The 22,488-nt window shown below is 56.7% G+C and overlaps 1 protein-coding gene across 9 annotated transcripts in view; it reads left to right on the top strand.

Moving 5' to 3' along the window:
• The window catches only part of ppargc1a (peroxisome proliferator-activated receptor gamma, coactivator 1 alpha), a 207,086-nt gene that overhangs the window by 175,266 nt on the left and 9,332 nt on the right, over positions 1-22,488 (top strand). The window contains exons 1-8 of one of the 9 annotated variants that reach the window (XM_029839960.1): positions 677-1,018; positions 2,656-2,832; positions 13,588-13,779; positions 14,609-14,734; positions 15,643-16,906; positions 17,736-17,781; positions 17,987-18,060; positions 21,041-22,241. In XM_029839960.1, the coding sequence (XP_029695820.1) occupies positions 773-1,018; positions 2,656-2,832; positions 13,588-13,779; positions 14,609-14,734; positions 15,643-16,906; positions 17,736-17,781; positions 17,987-18,060; positions 21,041-22,241 (3,326 nt within the window). In that variant the 5' untranslated portion in view covers positions 677-772. Of the gene's footprint in view, positions 1-676; positions 1,019-1,104; positions 1,335-2,655; positions 2,833-13,584; positions 13,780-14,608; positions 14,735-15,642; positions 16,907-17,735; positions 17,782-17,986; positions 18,061-21,040; positions 22,242-22,488 lie in introns of those variants that run through there. The other 8 variants (XM_029839959.1, XM_029839966.1, XM_029839961.1 and 5 more) reach the window with 8 other exon arrangements.

Here is a 22,488-nt window from a genome sequence, read left to right as displayed (position 1 = left end):
TGACGGCAACATCGGGTCATGTGACTCACGTGCTGCTTCCGGAGAAATCCGATTAGCATCTCCACTAGCCGGCGTCTTTCGCGGCGTTGTTGCGTAACTCGCCAGAACTCCCAGTCCCGGCGGGCCGGGCTCCCATGATTCCCCGGGACCGCCTCGGGGCGGCGCCGGGTCCATCTGGGCTCCGTGGGGTCACCGCACGCGCCACCTGCTCCCACCGGGCCTCTCCGGGCACGTGGCGCCAGAACCTGGCGCGGGCTCACGAGGCGAAGGTGGCTCTAACGGGCTCCCGTAGTTTCTGACGTCGTCGGCTCTCCCGCACGCGCGCACGCGCACGCGCGCACACACACTGTTGAAAGTGTCCACACGGCGCCTGTGTTGCCGCAACACGTCCTGTTGACAGTGGACACACGGTGGTCCCCCCACCTGTCCCGTCATGGACGGACACGCCCCCCCGTCAGATGGTCCCCCCACCTGTCCCGTCATGGACGGACACGCCCCCCCCCCCCCCCCCGTTTTCCTCCTTTTCTCACGCGCTTGTTCTTATTTATTGAACTTTGTCGGCGTCGTTTTGCGCAGAAATGCTGCGTTTTTTCCGCGCACAGATGGATCCCGACGGTGTGGGGTGGGTTTTTGTTTTTTTTTTGGTTTCTTTGCGTGCGTGCGTGCGTGCTTGCGTGCGCGCTCGCCCCGCCCCCCAGCCCGCGCGTCAGCGGCGGAGCGGCGTGGAGCGCGGAGTCACTCCCCTGCCTACTTTTAATAGCTTTGTCATGTGATGGAAAGCAGTTGTAAGACAGGTGCCCTCGGTTCATTCGCGGCGAGGGGCAGCAGTTGCTGGTGCGAGTGCGACTGGGAAGCGCGTGTGGATTTCCTTCTTTTTTTTAAACTTGCTTTTCTTCTTTTTTTTCCCCCTTTTCCCCCCCCTTTTTTTATTTTTTTTGTTCGAAATCCCGGACCGTCATTCAGGGGCTGGATGGCGTGGGACAGGTGTAACCAGGACTCGGTGTGGAGAGAATTAGAGGTGAGCATCCGAAGCTTCTCCCAACCTCTGGAGTTTTTTCCTGCCTGGAATGACGGACCGCGGCGCGCTGCCGCCGCTGCCGCCGCCGCCGCCGCTGCCGGCGCGTCGTGCGCGTCTGGACACCCGGCGGAGGATGCGGAGGGACGCGCACCACAGGAATATAAGCCCCGGCGGAGTGCGGGATCTCCCTGCGGTTTTTAAGGCGTAGTTGCGAGGCGCGTGCGGGCTCGGGGACCCTCCACAGGCTCGCGCTGTCGGACATCGCGGATTTGACGCGCTCCGGCGCCTCGCAATGACGGAAATGTCTGAAAGTCAGGTATTTCTGCCGCTGGCGCGTTCGATGCGGCGCAGGTTCTTTTCAGGTGCGGACGGGAGCATCGCGAGCAGGACCCGGGCTCCGTCCGTGCCAGCGTCCCCGAGCGGGGGAGCGTGTGCTCCGGCTCCGGCTCCGGCTCCGGCTCCGGCTCCGGCGCAGCCTCCACACCGGGACCCGGTTCTCATTTCATCTCAGTAAACCTGCTCCGTTCGCCTTAATCCTCATTTTCATTTCATCGCCGTCGTGATGACAGTCCAGCACATCAAAGGGACCTTGCCCCCCCCGCCCCCCCCCCCCCGGTTTGCCGTCCTGGCTCCACTTGGATCCGCGTCCCGGACCTCACACCGATGCACGGTGGAGATTTTTCTTCGACCCGACGCGGCTGCACGTTGACGGGCTGCGCGGGGAGAATGTGAGAGTGGGGGGGGGGGGGCAAAGTGACGGATTCAGCGGATGTTCTCATCCAGGGGCTCCGCGCTCGCACGCGCGCACGCCCCGCGCTCCCTGACCTGCGTGTTGAGAACGCACAGGGGGGTAGAGAGGGGGAGCGGTCCTCCCGGACCCCCCTCGCCTTTCCGCCAACGTTCTCCCGGCGACGCCGGTGCGTTTTTGCGCGGTTCGTGCGTAAACGAGCCGCGCGCTGCTGGAGCGCGTGCCATTAGTTGACCCGAGGTCTGATCGTTCGAACATCCGGACGTTGGCGCTGTCAAAGCGGAGGAAGCCCGAGCCGAGTCCCCGCTGAGCTCCGCCGGCTCGGCCCTCCTTCCGCGCCCCCGGGGGTCCGACCCCCCCACCCCCGGGGGTCCGACCCCCCCCACCCCCGGCTCCTCTTGCAGCCGGGTCGGTGACGGGCTCGAGTGTTGGTGTTACTGGTGCATCTCGCTGCTGGGGGGGCCGCTGCAGCTGCAGTCACGCTGCTCTTCTGCAGGGAATCGGCACTTTCCCCCTCTTCCATTCCTCATCCACCACTTCCTGCTCCGACCCTCTGAAAACACGAGATTGGACGCTTCAGAGGCGCCAGGCGGTGGCGTTCAGCATGTCCGTGCCCCCCTCCCGCCCCCCCCAGCCTGAGAGGCAACAGTGAGGATGATGGTGGTGATGATGGTGATCTGTGCAGGGAGGAAGTGGGGACAGCTGTCACACACAGGCTCCATTACACAGAAGTGGCTGGTGACTGCCCAGCGGGGGAGGGGGGGGGGGGGGGGGGCGCTGCGCTCACGAGCTGCTTCTGGGGGGGGGGGGGGGGGGCTGCATTTTCAGATTTTCCAGCCTGTGTGTTGTGATGTAAACGCCGGCTTCTGTTGTGCTCCCTGTGCTCCAGTGTGCTGCCTTGGTGGGCGAAGACCAGCCCCTCTGCCCGGACCTCCCCGAACTGGACCTCTCCGAGCTGGACGTCAGCGACCTGGACGCCGACAGCTTCCTGGGCGGTCTCAAGTGGTACAGCGACCAATCGGAGATCATCTCCGCTCAGTATGGCAACGAGGCCAACCTGTTCGAGGTAAGCTAACGGGCTTCCGTCTCCTCCGTGCTCTGGGAGCGTTGTTTGTTGTGGAAGAAGAGAAGCGGTTGCCTTTTTTTCCCCCCGACGCTCTCCGGAGCCTCCGAGATGTTCCCGCTGCTCTCCTGGTGGCGTTCGTGATCTGCCAACTTCGGGGGAACTCTTTTGTGTTCGGCGTAGCCGCTGCAGTCAACATGCTAATGTGACGGGCAGCCGTAGACAAACACCGAGGCCAAAACCCGGGCGGACGAGGCCCGATAAGCCGGCGGAGGACCTTTGTCCGTGACGCCTCTTTGATCGGAGCGTCCCTCCGCGCGGCACATCAGAGCGACACGCTGGTAAAACCGGATTGCAAAACCCAACGAGAGTGTAAAACTTTCAACTTTGCTCCGACCATCTTCCCGTTGTCGCTTAAACGAAGTCCACCTGGGGGGGGGGGGGGGGGGGGAGGGAGGGGGGCCAGAGCCATAAAGCCTTCGGTGTTAGAGGCCGTCTTCCAAGTCCCCCTGAAGCCTTTATCAGTGGCAGAGATAGACGAGAAAGACTGAGATTGGACGGTTGAGCCTTGCCTCAGGAGGGGTGTGTGTGTGTGTGTGTGTGTGTGTGTGTGAGGCCTTGCCACCGACTCACGTTTTCAGGCTCTGCGTGTCGCCTGCGCCCTCTCAGCGGTCTTGCAGGCACCAGTTGATAACTCTGAATTCTTTCCACGTTCGCCCGTCGTCGTTTTCAGCTTCTATTTATATCGTCGGAGCCGTGAAAAGGCCCAAAAAGCCCGATCGGAATCGCGCCTGCGGTGGCTCTAAAGTGGTTTTCTGACTGGAAACCTGAACCAAAGTTTGTCCGAAGCGCAGCTAAACTACAAATCCATCAGCAGTCGGGGGCTTTGGCGTGCGTTAGCGTGCGTTAGGGTATGTTAGCGTGCGTTAGGATGCATTAGCGTGTGTTAGCATGCGTTAGCTTGGTCTCTGGAGGTGAGTAAAAGCATCACAGTGTCCTTTTAAAGCACAATAGAACTCAGCACACCAGCAGCACCAGCGGCCACTGGCACAGGCGTCATGCGTGAAGGGACATTTTATAAGGCGTATGGCGCCCCCCCCCCCACCCCCCCCTCCTTCCTTGGAAAGTTTCAGCTCGCCACATGAAGTGTTCAGTTGGTCGTGTTGCAGGGCCCAGATAATCCCGCTTAATCTGACAGGGGAAAGTTTGAAGTTCGGCGAGGATCAGAAGGCTGCGGCTGTACAACCTCCCCCCCCCCACACACACACACACACACACACCCACCCCCCCACCCCCCTCCCTCTGTGATTGGCTTTTTCAGACGCGGCCGTTCAGCTGCTGAAGATTAAAGAACGTGTTTGTTGCTGTTAGCGCCCCACATTAAAGTTGTCCACTCTTAGATTTCGTGTCCACGTAACAAATCCGAACATTTTTCGGGGGGGGGGGGGAGCAGCTGCATGCAGCTGTCCGCCCCCCCCCCAACACCAAATGGTCCCGCTGGACGTTGAGCCCGTTTTCAGGAGTGCTGAGACAGGAAGACAAAGCTTCACTGTGTTTCTGTTTTCACTCAAACAAACTGAAGCGAACGAACAAACCGACGGGAAATAATCAAATCCTGGTTTCCGTTAGCGACGGCGCGAATGAGCCGCTCGTTTAAATCATCAGGTTCTGAAAAACAGACGGAAAAATAAGTCATTTCATGCAGAAACGGAGATTTTTGCACGTTTTTCTGACGCCAGCGGCCTCGTTAGCGCCACCCACTGGTGGGGAGAGTGTGGAGTCAGGAGCCAGATCATCAGATCCTGTGTGTGTGTGTGTGTGTGTGTGACTGTGAGAGTGTGTGTTTTGTCAGGCACACACACTTATATCACATGCTGTCCTCTGGCTGGCCTTTTCCCTCTATTCACTGCCACTGTCCAAACTGTTCCAGCCTGAACTATGAAGAATTATGAACACACACACACACACACACACACACACACACACACACACACACACTCACACACACATAGCAGCTAGCCTTCCTGGGACAGTGTTTGACACCTCTTCAAACCGGCCGACAGCGAATACCCGCCTTCTATTTCGGGCTGCAGTTGTTAAGGGGGGGCCACTCCAACAAGTTCCCAGTGTCCTGCCAAAGATAACCGGGCCGAGGCGCGATGACCCGCCGGCCGCGCTGTCAAACTGTTTTCGGCAGAGTCGCTGGATGTGATTATGGAAGTTCTCTATTGATAGACGAGGGGTCGAGGGGACAAGGACAGAAGACAGTCACGTTCTGCTGGGGGACGCCATCACCTGTTGAGCTAGCGTGCAGCGTCTCTCTATACGTCTTCAGCGTGCTCCTGGAAAGTCATTGAGCGGAACCTTGAAAGTTCTTGGAGGGAGTTCTTCGAAGGAGGCCCAGGTGGAACAGACAGGAAGTGACAGATGGATGAGGCGGAGCTCCGGATCGCGCGGAAAAAGGTTACGGGCTTTGCAGGCGGTAAAACACAATCCGAAGGCTTACGGCATTACCCGCGCACGCACGCCGCCCGCGGCGGCCGCGCAGCGGAGCGGCGCGCGGCGCCGTTTGACATTCATCACGCCGCTTTGTCGCGTGCGTTTCTGGACAGATGCTCTGCGCTTCGCTGGGAGTACGGCGGATAAGGCGGCCGTCTTTAGCGAGCTTTGATGACATGTTGCTGAAGATTACCTCGCCCACTTGGCTGAAGTCACACACACACACACACACACACACACACACGGGCAGCTGAGACCCTTATTGTCCCTGTTGCCTGCGTTTATTTTGCAAATTTATGCTGACATTTGAAAGTCGTACCAGTTCACCACTCCAGCAGAGGGTGTGGGAATTATCATATTCCCTCCGTATAATAGGAGTCCTCCGCTCCCCCTCCTCTCTTTAACCACGTCGGTGCGTCCTTTTGTGCCGTCTGATGGAAGAACTCCTCTGTCACCGGAGGCAAAGTCGGACCTGCGGCGGCGGAAGCTGTCGGGGCGACAGGGAGCGCCGGCTCGTCTGTCAGTTCCACTCCACAACGAGAGCTCTGAGCTCGCCGCTCCGCGGCACCGTGGGCTCTGTTCTCTGGCAAAGTGCTGTTTGTTGCAGGCTGGTGGTTCTGGCCTCCGCAGGCCGGCTCGTGGAAAGATGAGGCAGAGAGAAGAAGGTAAGAAAGGAAGAGAGAGAGAGCCAAAGCAAGAAGGGGAAATATGAAGGAGGTTCCCTCTGGGACAGTTCGGAAAAACAGCTTCCACGCAAACAGGAGCGCTAAAGGCTAACATTAGCTGCAGCCTTTGGGTGTCGGTGTCGCGTCAAGTTCCGATCCAAGTTTTAGCTATTGCTAGGCACCACTAGCAGCACATTAGGGGGTGTCGGATGGAGCGGGTCGGAGGGAGTTCGGACCGGCCCGAACGTCCCGCTCCAAAATAACGAAGAGAATTTCCAGCGTCGGCTTAATCTTGTTGCTTTAGCTCACCTTCCTCTTTTCTTGCAAATTCTCCTCATTTGACATATTTTATTGCCCTCCGGGGTCGTCTCCTCGGAGAAATTGTGTTGATTTAACCTTCGAGCGGGCGCGCGTCAGCATGTTAGCACGTTAGCTCACCTCTTCTGTTAGCCGAGCCGCATCCCAACACGACGGCACTATTTTGGCCTCTTTAATCCCGGATCGATTCCTTCAGGAATCCCTGCAGCCCAGTTTAGTCTGCATTCATTTAGCTTCCCCCTCTGGCCGTTCTGGTGGGGGGGGCCACACCACATCAGGTTAAACATATTGCCAGTCTTTATGGTGTGTGTTCACCCCCCCCCCTTCCCGCCCCTCCCCTCCCAGTGGGCCTCCATCTGTGCTGATTGCGCCACAGTTTGGCGAGCCGGCCCCAGCTGATCCCGGCCCCTGGTGGATTCCCAACACACCGGAGGCTCCGTGTGTCTTTGCGTAATTGAGACACCCTGAACACAGATCAGATAGCCTTTTTTTCCCTGGCCAGACACAACAGTCGCATCACTTCCTGCCCTGTGTGTGTGGGGTGGGAATGGCTATTTATAGCACCTGGGGTAATCTCGGCTAAGAGCCTTTCAGGGCTGTTTCACTCAAACCTGGCCAAAAGACTAAGCCAATAATCCACCCCCGACTCTTATTTACTCACGCGCTCTCGGCAATATGCTGCAACGCCGCCGCCGAACAAGAGCGACCCTCTTTGTAGCGTTTAGACTTTAGATAAGGAGACGGGAAGGAGTCTTTTATTCGCGGAGCGAAGTGAAAGATGGAAACAAAGCGATGAGAGAGCGACGGCGAGATGGCCGCGTGACGGTGGGCGGTGGGCAAATGGGACTCTAAAGGAGGGCAGGAATTGTTCCGGGTAATAGGCGAGCGATCCAATTCAAACGTGTTGGGGTGCTTTTCTCTGCTGCCTTTTCCTGCCATCAGAAAGTTCTGCTTTGGTGGTTTTACGGCTGGAATCATGGCAGGTCGGGGTCAGCGCGAGGTGCCCGCGGCCGCGTGTTCAGGACCAACAGCCCGATCCCGGAGCCTCCCACCCTGCCCGGAGGTAGCCGCCATCGTTCCAAGGACGGCCGCTTTAGGGAGTGGGGAGAGTTCCTCCCCAATTAGCATGCTAGCTCACGCGCGTAGCTTCATCATAGACACGATGGCAGCCGTTAGCTTAGCCTTGGTCTTGTGTTTTTTTTTGTCAAACTAGCTATAACTAGCACGTTAGGCTGTAATGTAGCTGAGTTGATTTGAACGCGTCGTCAGGCTGCAGTTTTTGGCGCCGGACGCACGACGGACTCGTTCTGCCCACTCCAGTTTTTCCTTGAGAGCTTTGTCATCCGAGCAGGAAAAAAGCCTCCTCCATTCTAACGAAGTTTGATGATGTGCGCTGCATGCTTATAGCCCCAGCTTATTTCCCCCCGAAGCGTTTAAGTCCACACAGGCCCCCAGTAGCCGGAGAGGCTCTCCGAGGCACGAGGGACGGGAGGCTCGGATGACTCCCTCGCCAGCCAATCGCCGCCCGAACCGAGCGCAGAAGCTTTTACGCATATTTGATGAGGAAAAATCTGGGCTTCCGCTTTTTCCAAACCAGTGTGAATGTGTTCTTCTAAAAATTGCAACAAAAAAAGGTACGTCTCTTATGCGTGCTGAAGAGCGAGCGCTTAAAAGGGGCCGCGGCTCCGGGGTAATGGGGGGCCCTGGAACCGCCTGATTGCTCCGTCCCGAGGCCCATTTCCAGGCCCGGCGCTCCGCTTCGTAGCGCTATGCTAACCTGATTGCGCCGCTGGCAAAGACACTCGCCATCAAGTGGTTGCTGACCCTTTGCCGTGTTCCTCGGGCTGATAACGTGCGCCACCAGACGTCGGAGCGCTCCTCCCTCGCGGTCGCCTTGAGGCGTGTCCTCGGGTCGGGGGGGTTCACGGCTCCTTTGATGTGGCGCCGATACCCGCGCGGGAGGAGGAACCGCTCAGATAGCAACGTCACCACGTGGCTAAGAGGCCTGCGGCCGCCGGGGAGCGCGCACAGAAGTCAAGGTAAAAGATAATGCGTTTATTTAGCAATCAGCAAATAGCTTTGATGCGGCGGGTAAGTGGCGACGCCTGCGCGGCGGCGATAACATCGTTTGCTTTCAGGTGTTTTCCTGTCGCGCCATCGAGTGCAAATTGAATCGGGCGACCTTTTTTTTTGCCGCTGAATCAAATCGACTGCGTTTCCCCCCCCAAAAGATTATTCCATTTCAATTACCATAAATTTGTGATCTGGCGTCCGCGGCCGCCTGCGCGTGCGTCCACGCCGGGACGCCGGGGCGAGCTGAGGGACGCGTCCCGGCGTGGCGCCCGCCGCGCCCTCGCCGTCCCCTCGCTGGCAGCGTTCCGAGGAAGACATTACTGTGACAAATGAAACGCCACCGACCCTCGATGGGCTTGGCAGGGCCGGAAAGGTCAGAGCGGAGCGCGCGTGCGGGGGCGGAGCCAGCAGGGGATAATAACGCTGCGAAAGAAACAGGAAGTCCGGGCCGCCCCCCCCACCCTCGCCAATCCATGTAAATGTCAGAAGTGGAGCGGCCGGCCTTCCGTGGGTCTAATTGTTTCGTGGATAGGCGCGCTGGAGCGCTGATGGGGGGGTTAGATCTCAGCCAGGAGACGTGGCCCAGCCCATTTGGAAAGATTGGACATTAGGAAGCGTTCCTGCGCCCCGATCCCCCCCCTCGCTGTGCTCCTCCAACGCCTTATCAACAGCAGAACAGCGTGTTCAAACCCCCCCCCCCTCCCACAGCGGTGCACATTCAGAGCTGCCGACTTAAGCAAACAGCTATTTGCATGCCATTAGGCGGGAAAAAAGGCAGACGGAAGCAGCATTCCTCATCACACATCTCCATCTATCCCAACGTTCCTCATCCTGGCCTCCAAATGTCTGTTTTCACCCCCCCCCCCCCACCCCCCCCACGCTCCCGCTGTGACCGTCAAAGCAAGTCAAAGTCAGAGTAATCACAGCAATCAGCGCCGTCCTCCTGCCAAGCCAACGGGGAGGGAGCTGCCAAAACAAAAAGCGAGCGTCCGGTCATTACCGCCGCACGCCATTCGCCGGGGCTGGAAAACGGCCGCTCCGACCATCTGTCGGGCGGCTGGAGCGACAGCAGCTCGGGGAAGCGGCGTGCGCGGGGAGGCTTCGCGCCGGATCGGGTCGAGGGTTGGTGCAGGTTCAGGCAGGACCGGGTCTGAAATGTGGCCGTTAGCATTAGCAGGGGCGGCGCTATTAACCTCCCACAGGAAGGAGGCGTGCTGGGATCGGGCCGGCGTCGGGATCGGATACCAGCGCTCCGGTCTCCCTGTGGCCCGCTCCAAATGGTGTCTCTTACTCCCCCTCCCCCGCTCGCTCATCAGATCAGCCGATATCGTGCTAACAGACTCGGATTGTTCCTGGGAGTCGCCCTCGCTCGCAGGTCCTGGTCCTGGTCCTGGTCCTGGTCCTGCCTGATGGGTCCGAGTATTCCTGCCCTCACCCGTTAGAACCGCCTCATATTTCATCCGGTATCAGGAACTCGTTAAATGGTTGTATTGATTGAGGGTTCTGGTTCTGGCTGGGGAACCGAGGCACCGTCATAGTTCTGGATTTTAGAGACTGGACCAGTTTGGAACTGGCGCTGGGTCCAGTCCGGCTCGTTTCCGGGAAATATTTTTGTGCGTATTTGCGTGTTGCCGCTCGCAACCTTGATCCAAGCGGAAGCGGAACGTTTAGTTCTATGACTGAGGAGGCCCGGCGGGTCGGCGGGTCGGCGCACGGCGCCGCCGCTGCGTCCACGCCATAATCACGCTCGCTTCCTCTCGGTGAGCTCGTGCTAAATGAGCGAGCGTCTCTGGCGGCCGCCGTGATTTGTCTCCCTCGCCGCGCCCTCGCCCTCGCCCCCCCCCACGCTCACACGTGTGGCGCCGACCCGTCGGGCCTGACGGACGCCTTCGCACCGCTGACGTTGATAAATCTGCTCTGAAATCTGGGAGCCGGGGGTAATAACACAGAATGACATTATTTGTTTAGCAAATCGGCGGCGGCGGCGTGGAGACGCGACAAGTCGATACAACCAAGCCGGCGCCCCCCCCCCCCGGCCGCCCCCCACCCAGGCCGCCCCCCCCCTCCAGGCCCCCCCCCCTCCAGGCGGCCCCCCCTCCGCTAACAGCTTGCCATTGTGCCCTGATTAGGAGGCCTGGCCGGCGCCTTAACTTTATCCGAGGAAATGTTTCTGAAATCTGACAGAGCAGAGAGGAGACGGGGGGGTTGTGTGGGGTGTGTGTGTGTGTGTGTGTGTTTGGGGGGGGGGGGGGCAAAGATTGAGATGAAGCAATGCAATTAAATTGTCAAGAGACGGATTTAACCCCGCCACTCAATCTACGCAGCAATTTATTTAGAATGTTTTCGGCGTGAACTCGCCGGATGTTGGCGGTCTATCTGCGGGGGGGGGGGGGGGGGGTGAAGGGGGGGGGCACTTTAAATACCAGATGACCCGTTTAATGGCAGATATTATATCTTCCAACATCTCGTGTCTGACACACGTTCTGCTGCTCATTTCAAGCTTCTGACAGCTGCTGTTGAAACTCTGCATTATTCACAGATGGTTCCATCATTCTGCCCCTCTCACCACACATTGGGCTTATTTTAACACCTAAATGCCCCCCCCCCCCCCCCCCCCCCCCCCCACACACACACACTCCACACTAAAATAAGCTGAAGTTTTGATCCCTGGCAGATTTGCTGGGGCGCCTGGATCCTCAAGAAGCAATTAGCAGATTTAATTTAGCTATTTTTTTTTTGCCTTCACCTTCCATTATCAGTTGCACAAATAGTATCTGTTGGAACACAAAGCTGTTCTGAGGAGCTCAATAAAAGACTCGGAGGCAAGGACGATCTCAAAGACGAGCCGGCCCGATAACAAAAGGGCCTCACCTCATAACGAACGACTGGAGTGGAGCGGGGGGGGGGGGGGGGGGGGGGGGGGGGGGGAGGTGCTGCCGGCGCTTGCCAGCATGTTTTATGGGTAATTGAGGCATTTGGAATAAAACAGCCACAAAATGGTCCCCTTTAGAATTGGAATGGGGTTAATATATCGTGATCCCACAATTAGCTCAGGATTGTTAAGATCTCTTTAATTCGGCGAGCTCCATTAAGCGGGGTGGGGGCGCCAGCACTCCCGCCAAGGCCATTTTTCTCCCCGTTCTTTGTTCTTCCTGCCCTCGCCCCCTCTCTGGAACCCTTTGCCTCATCGATTCCGGTCGACGTGGCTGTCAGCAGGTTGCCAGGTTATCCCGTCGGCTCCCTCTGGGCGCCATTGTTCAGGAAGTCCGGCTGCACTCCGTCGCTCCTTGTTCTCCGGCAGCTTCGTTTGTTCCAACCGGAATTTCTCAGTTAAATAATTATTTTGTGAGCAAAACAAAACTCCCTAACCCAGATTCCGGATTCCTCGCTAACCTCCACTCCGGCTATTGTTCCGAGCGTCTCCTTCAGAGTCGCATCCGGGAACGTCGTGTCTGCGGGGAGCCTCCCAGTTTGCGGAGGTTTGGGAAACAGGATTGAACGTCTATATTTGAACCTGCCGCAGTTTTCGGAAAAGCTCCCAATCCTTTCTAAACCGCGACATAAGGAAGATTGAAGAGTCTTTTAACTTTTAATGTAGGCGGTGTCACGGAGACTGAAATTCCCAGAGAATGCTCATATTTAAAGTTGCTCCGGAAAGGTGAATAAAGCCCCACCCGGGCACGGCCGGCTGCTTCATTAAAGACTCATTTGGAGTCATCTGAAGTGATGCTATTTTCAATTTCTGGTGCGCGGATGTATGTTTGGGCAAATGAAAGGTTGGGGATTTATCAGCCGCTAATACCCTCCCATTTAGTGCTCAGGTAATAACTTGGGTGGCTGGAAAATGGTTGCAATTTCAGTCAAAGTGGGTTCCAGCACAGTGGATTCGAAGCTCCTTTCAAGTAATTAAACGGCATGCCACCTCATACACAGCAATTTCCTGCAAGGCCTTATCTGAGAAATATGTACTCGTTATCTTTTTTAATAATGACTGAGTACCCCTGATTTAAACCGACGAATCAGATTAACTGGCTGTTAGCTAGCTAACTGGATGTCCAAGATATCCGTGTCGTCTATAAATAAAAACTGAAGGGACGGGAGGGAGGGGGCAGCTAACAGTTGTGACTATCTCATCGTTACATCTGTGTTGTGTGTGTGTGTGTGTGATCGGGCAAAATCAATGGGGTAAATGGAAGCAAGCGGGTGGGCGGATGTCATGCAAGTGGGAATCTGCCGAATGGAGCCGCCATGGCGGCGGTTCGCAGCCCCCCCGGTAGCGTGATGATGGCACACACGCCACCGCCGAGCGATAACAATCCTGCCATGTGCATGAAGGGATTTGTTCTGTTGGAGCTGGCCGCGGAACATCCCAGGGTGATGGTGCTGTTTATCTTTCCACTGTCTTAGCGTCCCCCGGGGCTTCGCTGGCCCTGGAACTCCCAGTTCCTGTTGTCACTTTACACACACGCGTTATTATGCCGACCGGATCTCCCATGCCGATCGCTCACGTCCCTCTTTTTCCATCGCTTTACATACCCGTGGCCCCGTCTTACGCCGAGTTCTAATCCCCCCATTAAACAGGCGGGGGGGCGTCGGGGGGGGCGCTGAGTGGCAACGTGCACTTTATTTGTCATGAAATGTTGATGCTAACTCCCCGCCCCTCGCCAGCCTCGGCTGGCGTGCCAGCACATTAAACAGACCACATTTATTTAGTGTCGGCGGGTGGTAATTCGCCTTATCTGCCGATTGCTTGCAAACATCTTGACAGCCAGGCAATCCTCTCGCCAATCTGTGGGGGGGGGGTGAGGGGAATCATCTTTCCGGCGTTGTTTCCGGCACCCCCGCAGCTTCCCAGCCTGACCCTTCCCTGTCGTCCCAAAGTACTCGCTACGTGTCAGCCCTGGTAATGGGTTTCTGGGGGGGGGGGGTATTATTTTGGTCCAGTAAGCTGTGTACTTAAAACATGAGTGACAGGCTCCACTTGTCCGCACAGGGAGACAATTTGACGGGACGGAGTCGACGCGGCTGCAAGGATGAAGAAAAAAGAACTGATTTCTGTTAACAATGGAAACATGCAGCACCCACCACCTTTAGGAGCGCCGAATAAATGACATGCACCTTCTGTCGGACTAAAATGTCCTATTTTTCTATGTCTCTTGTCCCCCCCCCCTCCCTCTGCACCCCCCCCCCCCCTCCTAAGAAGATAGATGAAGAAAATGAGGCCAACTTGCTGGCAGTGCTTACAGAGACCCTGGACAGCATCCCGGTGGATGAGGACGGATTGCCTTCGTTTGAGGCCCTGGCAGACGGGGACGTGACCAATGCCAGTGACAGGAGCTGTCCCTCGTCCCCCGACGGCTCGCCGCGCACCCCCGAGCCCGAGGAGCCGTCCCTGGTAAGATCAACAGCAACATCCTCCCGTCGCTTCAGGTCGGAACATGCTTTATTCGGAGGAAGTGGCCACCGAGCCTGCTGGGGGGGGGGGGCTGTTCTGCCAAGTCCTGGTGACACCAGATTAAAGCCTGGCCACCAACACTGTCCATTGGTCTGTCAGATGTGGGGGGGGGGGGCGGTTGAACCCATACCAAAGGCCCACCATCATGCCATCTAAGGGAAGTGCCCATAACAGGAAGACTAACTTCATCTTTCCCGATCCCGGTGCAGCCGAGTCATCTCATTCCGCCGTCCTGTTCCCCCTCCACCTGATCGAACCATCTGGGCTAAAACGTTCTGTTCAGTTATAGTCCATTATTCCTCATGCCGGTCCCTTCCAAATGACATTTAACCTAATGGCCCGGAGTGTTTACGCCATCACAGCGGAGAGGTCCTGCTTTGTTTACACTAAATCCGACCTGGAGAGATGATATTTCCCGTGTCCTTTCTAACAACAGCGATTGTCTGGGTGGGTCAGATCCAATCAAGAAGCTAAGCTCTGAGATCCAGAGTCCACAGGTGTGTGTGTGTGTGTGGGGGGGGGCGGGGTTGAGGCGCCAACTATTGTAATTTGTCTGCTAAGTACTAGTTTTAAAGAAAAATGACACAAAGCCTGGCGGACGCCCGCAGGCGCACTTGTAGGCAAGCGCTCGAACAAATGTCCGCGTGTAATCAAATTTGTCTGCGCGCGTCCGTCTGTACGAAGAACAGGCTGTCTAATTGAAAGAAAATGCTCATTTGAATACAACAACACTCACTTCCCCCCCCCCCATTTGGGGCCCTGTTCACAGCTGAAGAAGCTCCTTCTGGCACCCGCAAACTCCCAGCTCAGCTATAATCAATACACAGGTGGCCAAGCACAGAACCATGCAGCCAGCAGCAACCACCGAATCAGACCACCACCTGCCGTCGTCAAGGTAGGGACACACACCCGCGCTCACACACGCTCGCTTCTTTCCTCTCCAGAACACAGATTTGTCCTGTTATGCCCCCCCCCCCCACTCCTCTTACTCTGCCTCATTTCTTGCCCCCTCTCCTCCCTCTGCCGTCATGTTTTGGTGGCCGTCCTTAGAAGATGTTAGACTACCGCTCGGCTCTCGTGTCCCGGGGGGCCGTCTCATAATGAAAACAGGCTGATTGCTGTTGGGCTTTCCAGGCGAGGCGTCGGCACCGTTGTCTCATTAGCTCCCCCACTTAGCCGCCGTGGTGCGGCGCCGGTTGGGGGGGAGAAAGCGCAGAGACAGCGGGATTGATGCCTTGAGACGGCGAGATCAAAATATCAGGCTTGATGTTCTCATTAGATGCCTCTCAAATGATCAGTCCTGTCTCCAAAACGGAGGTCTGAGGGAGGGGAGGGGAGGTTTTATCAGCGCTAGCGCGGCTTCGCCGACCCGTTCGGCGTCTTCCTGCTCCCGGGTGGATCCGGGCGCGCGTCGCGTTTGCACGTGGTGCGTCAACCTTCCTCGCAGTTGCTATTTTCATCCCGTGCCTTTGAGTCACCCGTTTCTGGAGCACGGAGAACGAGGGCTCCCGGAGGACACGGCGCCGAGCGGAGTGGCGTGGCGGCGCTCGCGGGGCCACGCAATTAAGATGATGGGCGGGCCGCTCTGCCGTCCGCCGCTGTCCCGGCCGTCAACCGTGGCGCCGTTTCTTTTTTTGGGGCCACGATCGGGCCGTTAGCATTCGGTCGCCGCCTCCGATAGATTGTATTCGCTATTTTTCATTTCGGTAAATCGCCGCCTTCTTTTTCCTATCTGCATTTTAAAGATATTGTGGAAACAACAGAGGTAAAAACTGTCTCTAACCGCCCGTCTGTGTTGTGTAGATGGAGAGCACCTGGAATGGCAAAGCAAGAGGAGGTTCCAGCCAGCAGAACCGCCCAGTGAGGCGACATTGCACCGAGTTGCTGAAATACCTGACAGCCACCGATGACATCCTGCTGCACGCCAAAAATAACGACGCCAAGGGCACCTGGGGGGGCGCCGCCAGCAGGGACAAGAGTGGCCTGGGTCTCGGCGAGTCTTCCTCCTCCTCTTCGCCGTCTTCCTCGTCCACCTCCTCGTTTTCCTCCCTGTCCTCCACCTCATCTTCCTCCTCCTCCAGCGCCTCCAAGAAGAAGTCGGCTGCATCGTCTCAGCAGCAGCAGCAGCCGCCGCCGCCGCCGCCGCCGCAGCAGCAGCAGCATCACCAGCGAGGTGAGAGCCGGGCTGCAGGCGAGTGTAGTGTGGCTGGTGTTGGGGCTGGGAAATGGCAGCGTTGCAGTCACGGTGACGGGTTTGAGGAGTCGGAGGGCGTGTCCGTCCCTGTCGGCCACAGAAACGCCACCTGCGGCCACGCCTGCCCTAAACTGGAGCACGGGCCGCCCGGTGAAGAAGGAAGGCCGCCAGGCGATGTGGGCCGCCTGGCTGCCGCTAGGTTTATTAGGTATATGCATTCTTATTCCCTCCCTCCCCGAGAGGCGAGTCACGGCTGTGAGCATTGCCGAGAGGCTGCGGGCGCCACTCAAGCTAGTGAAGGGTTTGGCAGGCGAGGCCGCAGTAAAGGCGCCGGCGCCGGCCGGGCACCGCGTAAGCACGTGACGGTGACCATTAGAAAAAGAGACGAGAAGCCGGGGCATCCTTTACTCAGCCAGCTGCTCTCCTCCAAACAGAGGCCTGATCAGTACCCAGCCCACTTCCTCCAACCTCCGACCAGTTTTCCGAGCGAATCGGCCGGGAAACACTCAAAGATCCCAGTCAAGTCGGTCACGAAAGGCAAGGGGGGCAAATTGGGACGGAATACAGACTCTCGAGACCGGACAGGCAGTCAGGTTGAAGAGTGTGTAAAGAGAGGACTAGAAACGGGGTGGCTCAACCTCGGGGAGGATGTTGATGATCACGATGCTGACGATGATGATGATGTTGATGATGCTGCTGATGAACCTGTTACGGGCAGCCCTGCCGTGGTGCTCTCGCAAGGTCCTCCAAGCCCACTCTTCCCAGATACTAGAATTGCAGAGCCCACCCCTCCCCGCACCACACAAGGGCAAGGGCACCCACACAGGCAGGCACTCAGCGAGCACCCCGACGACCAGGGCCACCCGTTGTTAGGTAATCAAGACTGCATCCCCCCACTGGGTTTACCTCTGCTCTATCTTCTCCCTGTCCTGATCTAACCGCTTCCCTGTTTGACTTCACATCTAACCCCGATGCTAATGCAAGTCTAACAGCCTTTTCTGAGGGCCTGAGCAGCGGTGACAGCCTGCTAGCCGATGCTTTTCGCTAGTCTTGGAGGCGTTTCAATTCTGGTGGGTGGGAAAAGGGGGGAAAGCCTTCTTATCTATCTCCCAGCTGTGTTCATAAAGGTGACCCTTGAGTCCTCCTTGTCTTGATTGAGCGCAGTGTGCTGATTGCTTGGAGTCAGAAACCTGTTTAGCGTCGCGCTACTAAAGCCGCGTTCACTTTAGCTGGAGCACAATGCCGGCCAGAGCCTCGGGCAACTGCACAAGCTTCCTTGACTCTCCTTTCTTCCAACCTGTTTCCCATTCTCTGCTGTTGGTGCATGCTACTCTGACTTTATTAGCCAGGAAGGGGCTCACCCACTGTCATGCGTCTTGTTTGTGGCATCGTCACTCTTTGTCTGTGTCCCATTTCGATCTATTTGTTGTTCTGACCGGGCTCCACCTGTAAAGTAAGCACCATCACTCCATCCTGCCTCACAGTAAACAGTCGAAAAAACTAAAGTAGTTAAAGTGGGGTCACTCCAAAAGGTCATGGTTTGTCCACTGGTAGTCAGACCTTCTAATGAGTGTTTCTGTAGTGATAATTGCATTTAATGAGCCAATTTGAGATTAACTGTTGCAGAATGTGGACTTTTTCTCTTCTGCCGCGATGGTAATACCTAGATCAATAATTACCCATGCTCCTTTGTGTTCTGCAGCCAAACCAACCACCTTGCCACTTCCTTTGACCCCAGAGTCTCCAAAGTAAGTGCGAGAAGTTTTTCCACATAATTTTCCAGGCAAAACAAAGAGCAGCAAACAGGCGAAACAGAAGCCAGCAGCAGATGTAGACTCGAATCCAAACGGAGGCGTTTTTGTGACTCATTTCCATTTCTTAGGTCATAAAACATTCATCTTCTCATTTGGTGCCGGAGAAGTAAAACGCTGTGCTGTCGTTTCTGTCTTCCAGTGACCACAAGGGATCACCGTTTGAGAACAAAACCATTGAACGCACATTGAGTGTGGAGATAGCTGGAACCCCTGGTAAGTTCCCACTCGCAGTTCTTCATTTGTCACCTCATGGGTTAACTCCAACATCTCCGTGGGTCCTTCAGAGTTCAGAGTTCAAGGTGAAGGCGTAGGGGAAGGTTTTTATGCGCCTGAGTATTGATTAGGCTTTCCAATCTCTCCAGGGTTTATTAGCAAAGCCCTCCCTTCCTCCACCACCTTCTTCCCCCCATTTACAGAGGAGTTAATATGCTTTTCCCTCTTCCTCTATCAGATCCTAATGCTCCCTGACTGACAGCTTACTTAGCCCACACATCATAGGGAAATTGAAATGGCACTCTGATTGCTTTAATTGGTTCTGTAATTCAGTTTTGCGGGGACGATCCGTACCTTCCTTACCTTGGGCCTGCAGACGTACAGGCAATTAGATCAGCTGACTCGGGCGCAATTTCCCAACGTCCAGGCCGCCGTGTAAAAGGGCGTGTCTTGGAAATGGAGTCGAGGCTTCGGCCTTGTTGTTATTAAATTGTAACTGGTCGACTTGGCCGCCATGACCGCGACAGGGTCACGCGCCGCGCCGGTCCTGCTCGAGACGTCTCTGGTTCTGGGCGACGGACGGTAATTAGCAACATTAAGCCAAGGAGGGACGCGATACCGTGGGTCGTCATGCCTCGCTCTGCTCGTGATATTCCCAGATTAATTCCATAAAATGGCTGCCCCTAAGGATAACACATCCTGTATTCATTGACCAGCGAGGGACACGGTTCCTGCGCGTTCCTCCACCGCTGCCTTCATGGGGGAGGGAAATGTGCGACGCGTCCGCCAAGGTCTCCGGCTGTCCCTCCGACCTTGGCGGAAGTGCTATTTAACCCCTGGGTGTAGATAAGCATTCAGGGTTAAAGGGCACGTCTACTGAGGTTTAAAGAATGGAATATATTAAGGCTCCTAAATCCCTGCAGCTATTTGACGTGGTTAATATTTCTCCCTGGTTTTTACTGCGCAGGAACGAGTCCGGTGACCTATAACCAAACCTGGACATCGGTCCTTTTCACCGCATCCGTTTTCACAGGCGCAGACAAATATCACGAGCCGGAGCCGAGCTGCGATTGAACATTAGCAGAAAGGCCGTTAGTCCAAAGAGAGCGCGCCGTTAACCTTCGTGGTGCTTCAGAGTCAAACGAGCCCAAGAACATCGCGTTTGATGCTAAATAAGAGCACCTCCTGCTTTCACGACACGAAGCAGCACAACAGGAAGTGAAGCCGCCCCCCACCCCCGGGATCTGACTTCTCTGTCCTAATCTGCACCACGCTAGCATATTTACCTTGCACTTAATGTGTGTTGTGTTTAATTACTGTAGCTCATGACATGGGGGTGGTCGCGGCGTTGCTGTTTACGCGGCTCCGCCCCTGAAGAGCGGAGCTGCTTCATCACTCCGGCTCATTTTTCCCCGCGCGCCGCGCGGCTGTGCGCCGCCATCCGTCATTCGGCACGTTTGACTGAGAGGCACACGTTGCTCTAATTGTGATTTATTTCATTCCCGTCGCTAATGGCTCCCGGTTTATGACCCCGCATGCACGCCATTTTGGACAGATGGCGCTTCGTTGGTGCTGGAGCGACCCTCCTTCCTTTCACGTTTCATCGCTCATTTCCGTGCGTCACCGTCAGAGGAGGGACGGGAAGACGTGAAGCGGGGCGCTAATCTCAGGATTAGCCACATCAAACACAGCCAGCTATTGCAGGCAACGTTGAAGGGGCGACTTTATTTGGACCCTGCAAGTTTCCCTGGGTTAAAGAAGCCGGAGCAGGTTCCATAACTGGGAATGCTGTAAAGGGTGCAACAACACCGACATTTAATGCTCGGGAACCTGCCGCATCAATAAAGTAAGGACGGCGGCAGGTTCATCGGGGATAATCTTGACAAGTCTCACATTTCAGGCCGGATCTTTCCTTTCTCTGCCAGACTTGACAACAAACCTGCACCCTCGCTTTCAGAAAATTGCGTGTTTATATTTCAGGCCCCCGCGCTCGGTTTGCTAAGCTTTCTTCCCCGCGTGCGCTCTTAATACTCGATCTGGGTTTAACACAAATAGCTATAATTTGGTGCGATTCAGCAGGCAAGAGAGGAGCGGTGTGCATTACGCGAAAGGCAAAGAATCAGAAGAGCGCGTAGGTGTTGTGAAGTGCCCGACTTCAGTGACTGTGACACCGAAATGGGATCGGATGCTGCGGAACAGGAGGAGTAGCAATTGATCCAGGGAAGACAGGAAGGCAGACGGGAAGAAAGAAAAGAGGGCGACTGCAGGAGAGGATTGAGGCGAGAAAGAGAATAATGGCGCTGGCTGTTTGTGTGAGTGCATTAACAATGCTATAAAGTGGGCTCATCTCAGGACTTCCCATATAACTGCCATCTGTCTGCCTGTAAATCTGGAGGATGTGTGCGGGGGCGGCGTGGCGGCGGGGTTACGGGCAGTAAGGGCACGCCATCGGAGACAAACGGCGACCTATTCGCTGCAACGTCTGCGGTGCGCCGCGAGGAAAGCGGTCGCAAGTGATAATCCCCCCAAATCAGGCCCAAATCGTCTCAGGGAGCCAGAAATATGCCGTGCGTTTTATTCAGATCAATTGGCCAGAGGCAGGTTTGATGGGAAGACTTGGGTTTTTCCACGAGGTCCATTGGAATTGTCCTCTGCAGGGTTTTTCCTCTGCTGAGGTTTTTTCCGTGACGGGGGCTCCAGCCAAGGTCAGGGAGGAAGGAGAAGGCAAGTCATCCGTATTAGAGCAGCGCCATATTAAGTTACACCAAGCATTACATTAACCTGTCAGGGCTGCAATAAAAGAGAGATCAGGATTAGACCAAGTGAACGCCAGTGTTTTAATCAGGCATGTATCAGTATCCGCTGTCCATAAACCGGCATGCGAGTTTATGGGTGGGGGGGGGGTGTTTGAGGAGAGTGCATTAGGATTCCATCTCCATTTATTGCCCCCACCAACTTCTGCCTTGTCCTCCCCCTGCAGGTTTGACACCACCTACCACGCCCCCACACAAAGCCAGTCAAGAGAATCCTTTCAAAGCATCGCTCAAAACCAAGTTGTCTTCATGTTCCTCCTCAGCCTCTGTGTGCAAAAGAGCCAGGCTGAGCGAGTCCGGCCCCGGCGCTCTGGCCCCGGCCCCGGGTGCCTCGGGCGGGGGCCCCATTAGGAAGGGTCCAGAACAGACTGAGCTCTATGCCCAGCTGAGCAAAGCTTCCACCGCCCTACCTTATTGCATCACCCTTCGCGCGGCCGGGGGCGGCCCCGAGGAGCGTCGTAGCACTGGCAACAATAAGCGGGCGGCGCCCCGCGGCTATAGTGACCACGACTATTGCCAGGCATCGGCCAAAAAGGACAGCAGCGCCGACACTGTTACCATGACTACAGCTGCGATGACCGTCGCTTCAGGCGCCGCCGCTGCACTTGTGCCCACCGTAGGCCGAGTGGAGGACGGGCACGTGGAATGTAAAGACTCGGCCATGCCGCCATCCTCTTCCTCCCCCTTCTCATCATCACCTTCACTGAAACCTCCTCCCGGTCCCTCGGCCGAGCAGCAGGATCTGTCCTCTGTGGATGGAAAAGCAGCACCTGCGCGGGGGTTCGGCTCCGCCCGGACCCCCTCAGGAGATGACGAGGACCAACTGCAGACTTGTGCCATCAGCCGGAAGCTCCTGCGTGACAACCAAATCAGAGCAGAACTCAATAAGCACTTTGGCCACCCTTTGCAAGCCCTCTACAGCCAGGCCAGCCAGGGCAGAGAGCCCCCCAGCCATGCAAATCAGGCCGCGGCCGCTCCGTCCCTGGAGGGGGGTGAGGACAGCTACTACTCCCAAAGGCTGCCTGGCTCCAGCTACCTGCATTCAGGCTTCCTGCCCTTCCATGAAGAGCTGGAGCTGACCCAGGGCCGCGTGAGCCGCTTCCTGTACCCGTGGGAGGGCACCCCGCTGGACCTCCTCTTTGACTGCCCTCCATGCTCCCCCTCCTGCTCTCCACCCTCCAGCTGCTCCCCCTCGCGAGGCTCCGTCTCCCCACCTTCCTCCCTGCTCCTCTCCCCCAGCAGGCCTCTCTGCTGGACCAGCGCCGGCTCCCGCTCCCGCTCTCGTTCCCGCTCCGGCTCCCGCAGCTCCTCCTCGCACTACCGGAGACGCTCCCTCTCTTCTTCGCCCGACCGACGCCCCTCCTCTTGGTAAGCTGTCAAATTCTTCTTCTTTGGTTGAACTTTAGCTGCTGCCCACCCACACAGCTAATTCGGGGCTCGGTGATGGCAGGGGATCGGGCCTAGGTGCGCGAAACCGGTCTGATCACTCGTCAGATCCGGTTGCCAAGCAGGGGAGACCCCAGAGGCTCGTAGCGTGGGGTCCTGACCCCCTGCTCGTCTTTTCCTTGCCTGAACTAAATGCAGGGGTAATTTTGCACGTCTCACACCGAGAGGT

The sequence above is a fragment of the Takifugu rubripes genome, chromosome 8 (genome assembly GCF_901000725.2).
Source record: "Takifugu rubripes chromosome 8, fTakRub1.2, whole genome shotgun sequence".
Classification (NCBI taxonomy): Eukaryota; Metazoa; Chordata; class Actinopteri; order Tetraodontiformes; family Tetraodontidae; genus Takifugu; species Takifugu rubripes.
Note: the sequence above shows the minus strand (reverse complement) of the source record. Positions and strands in the feature narration are given on the sequence as shown.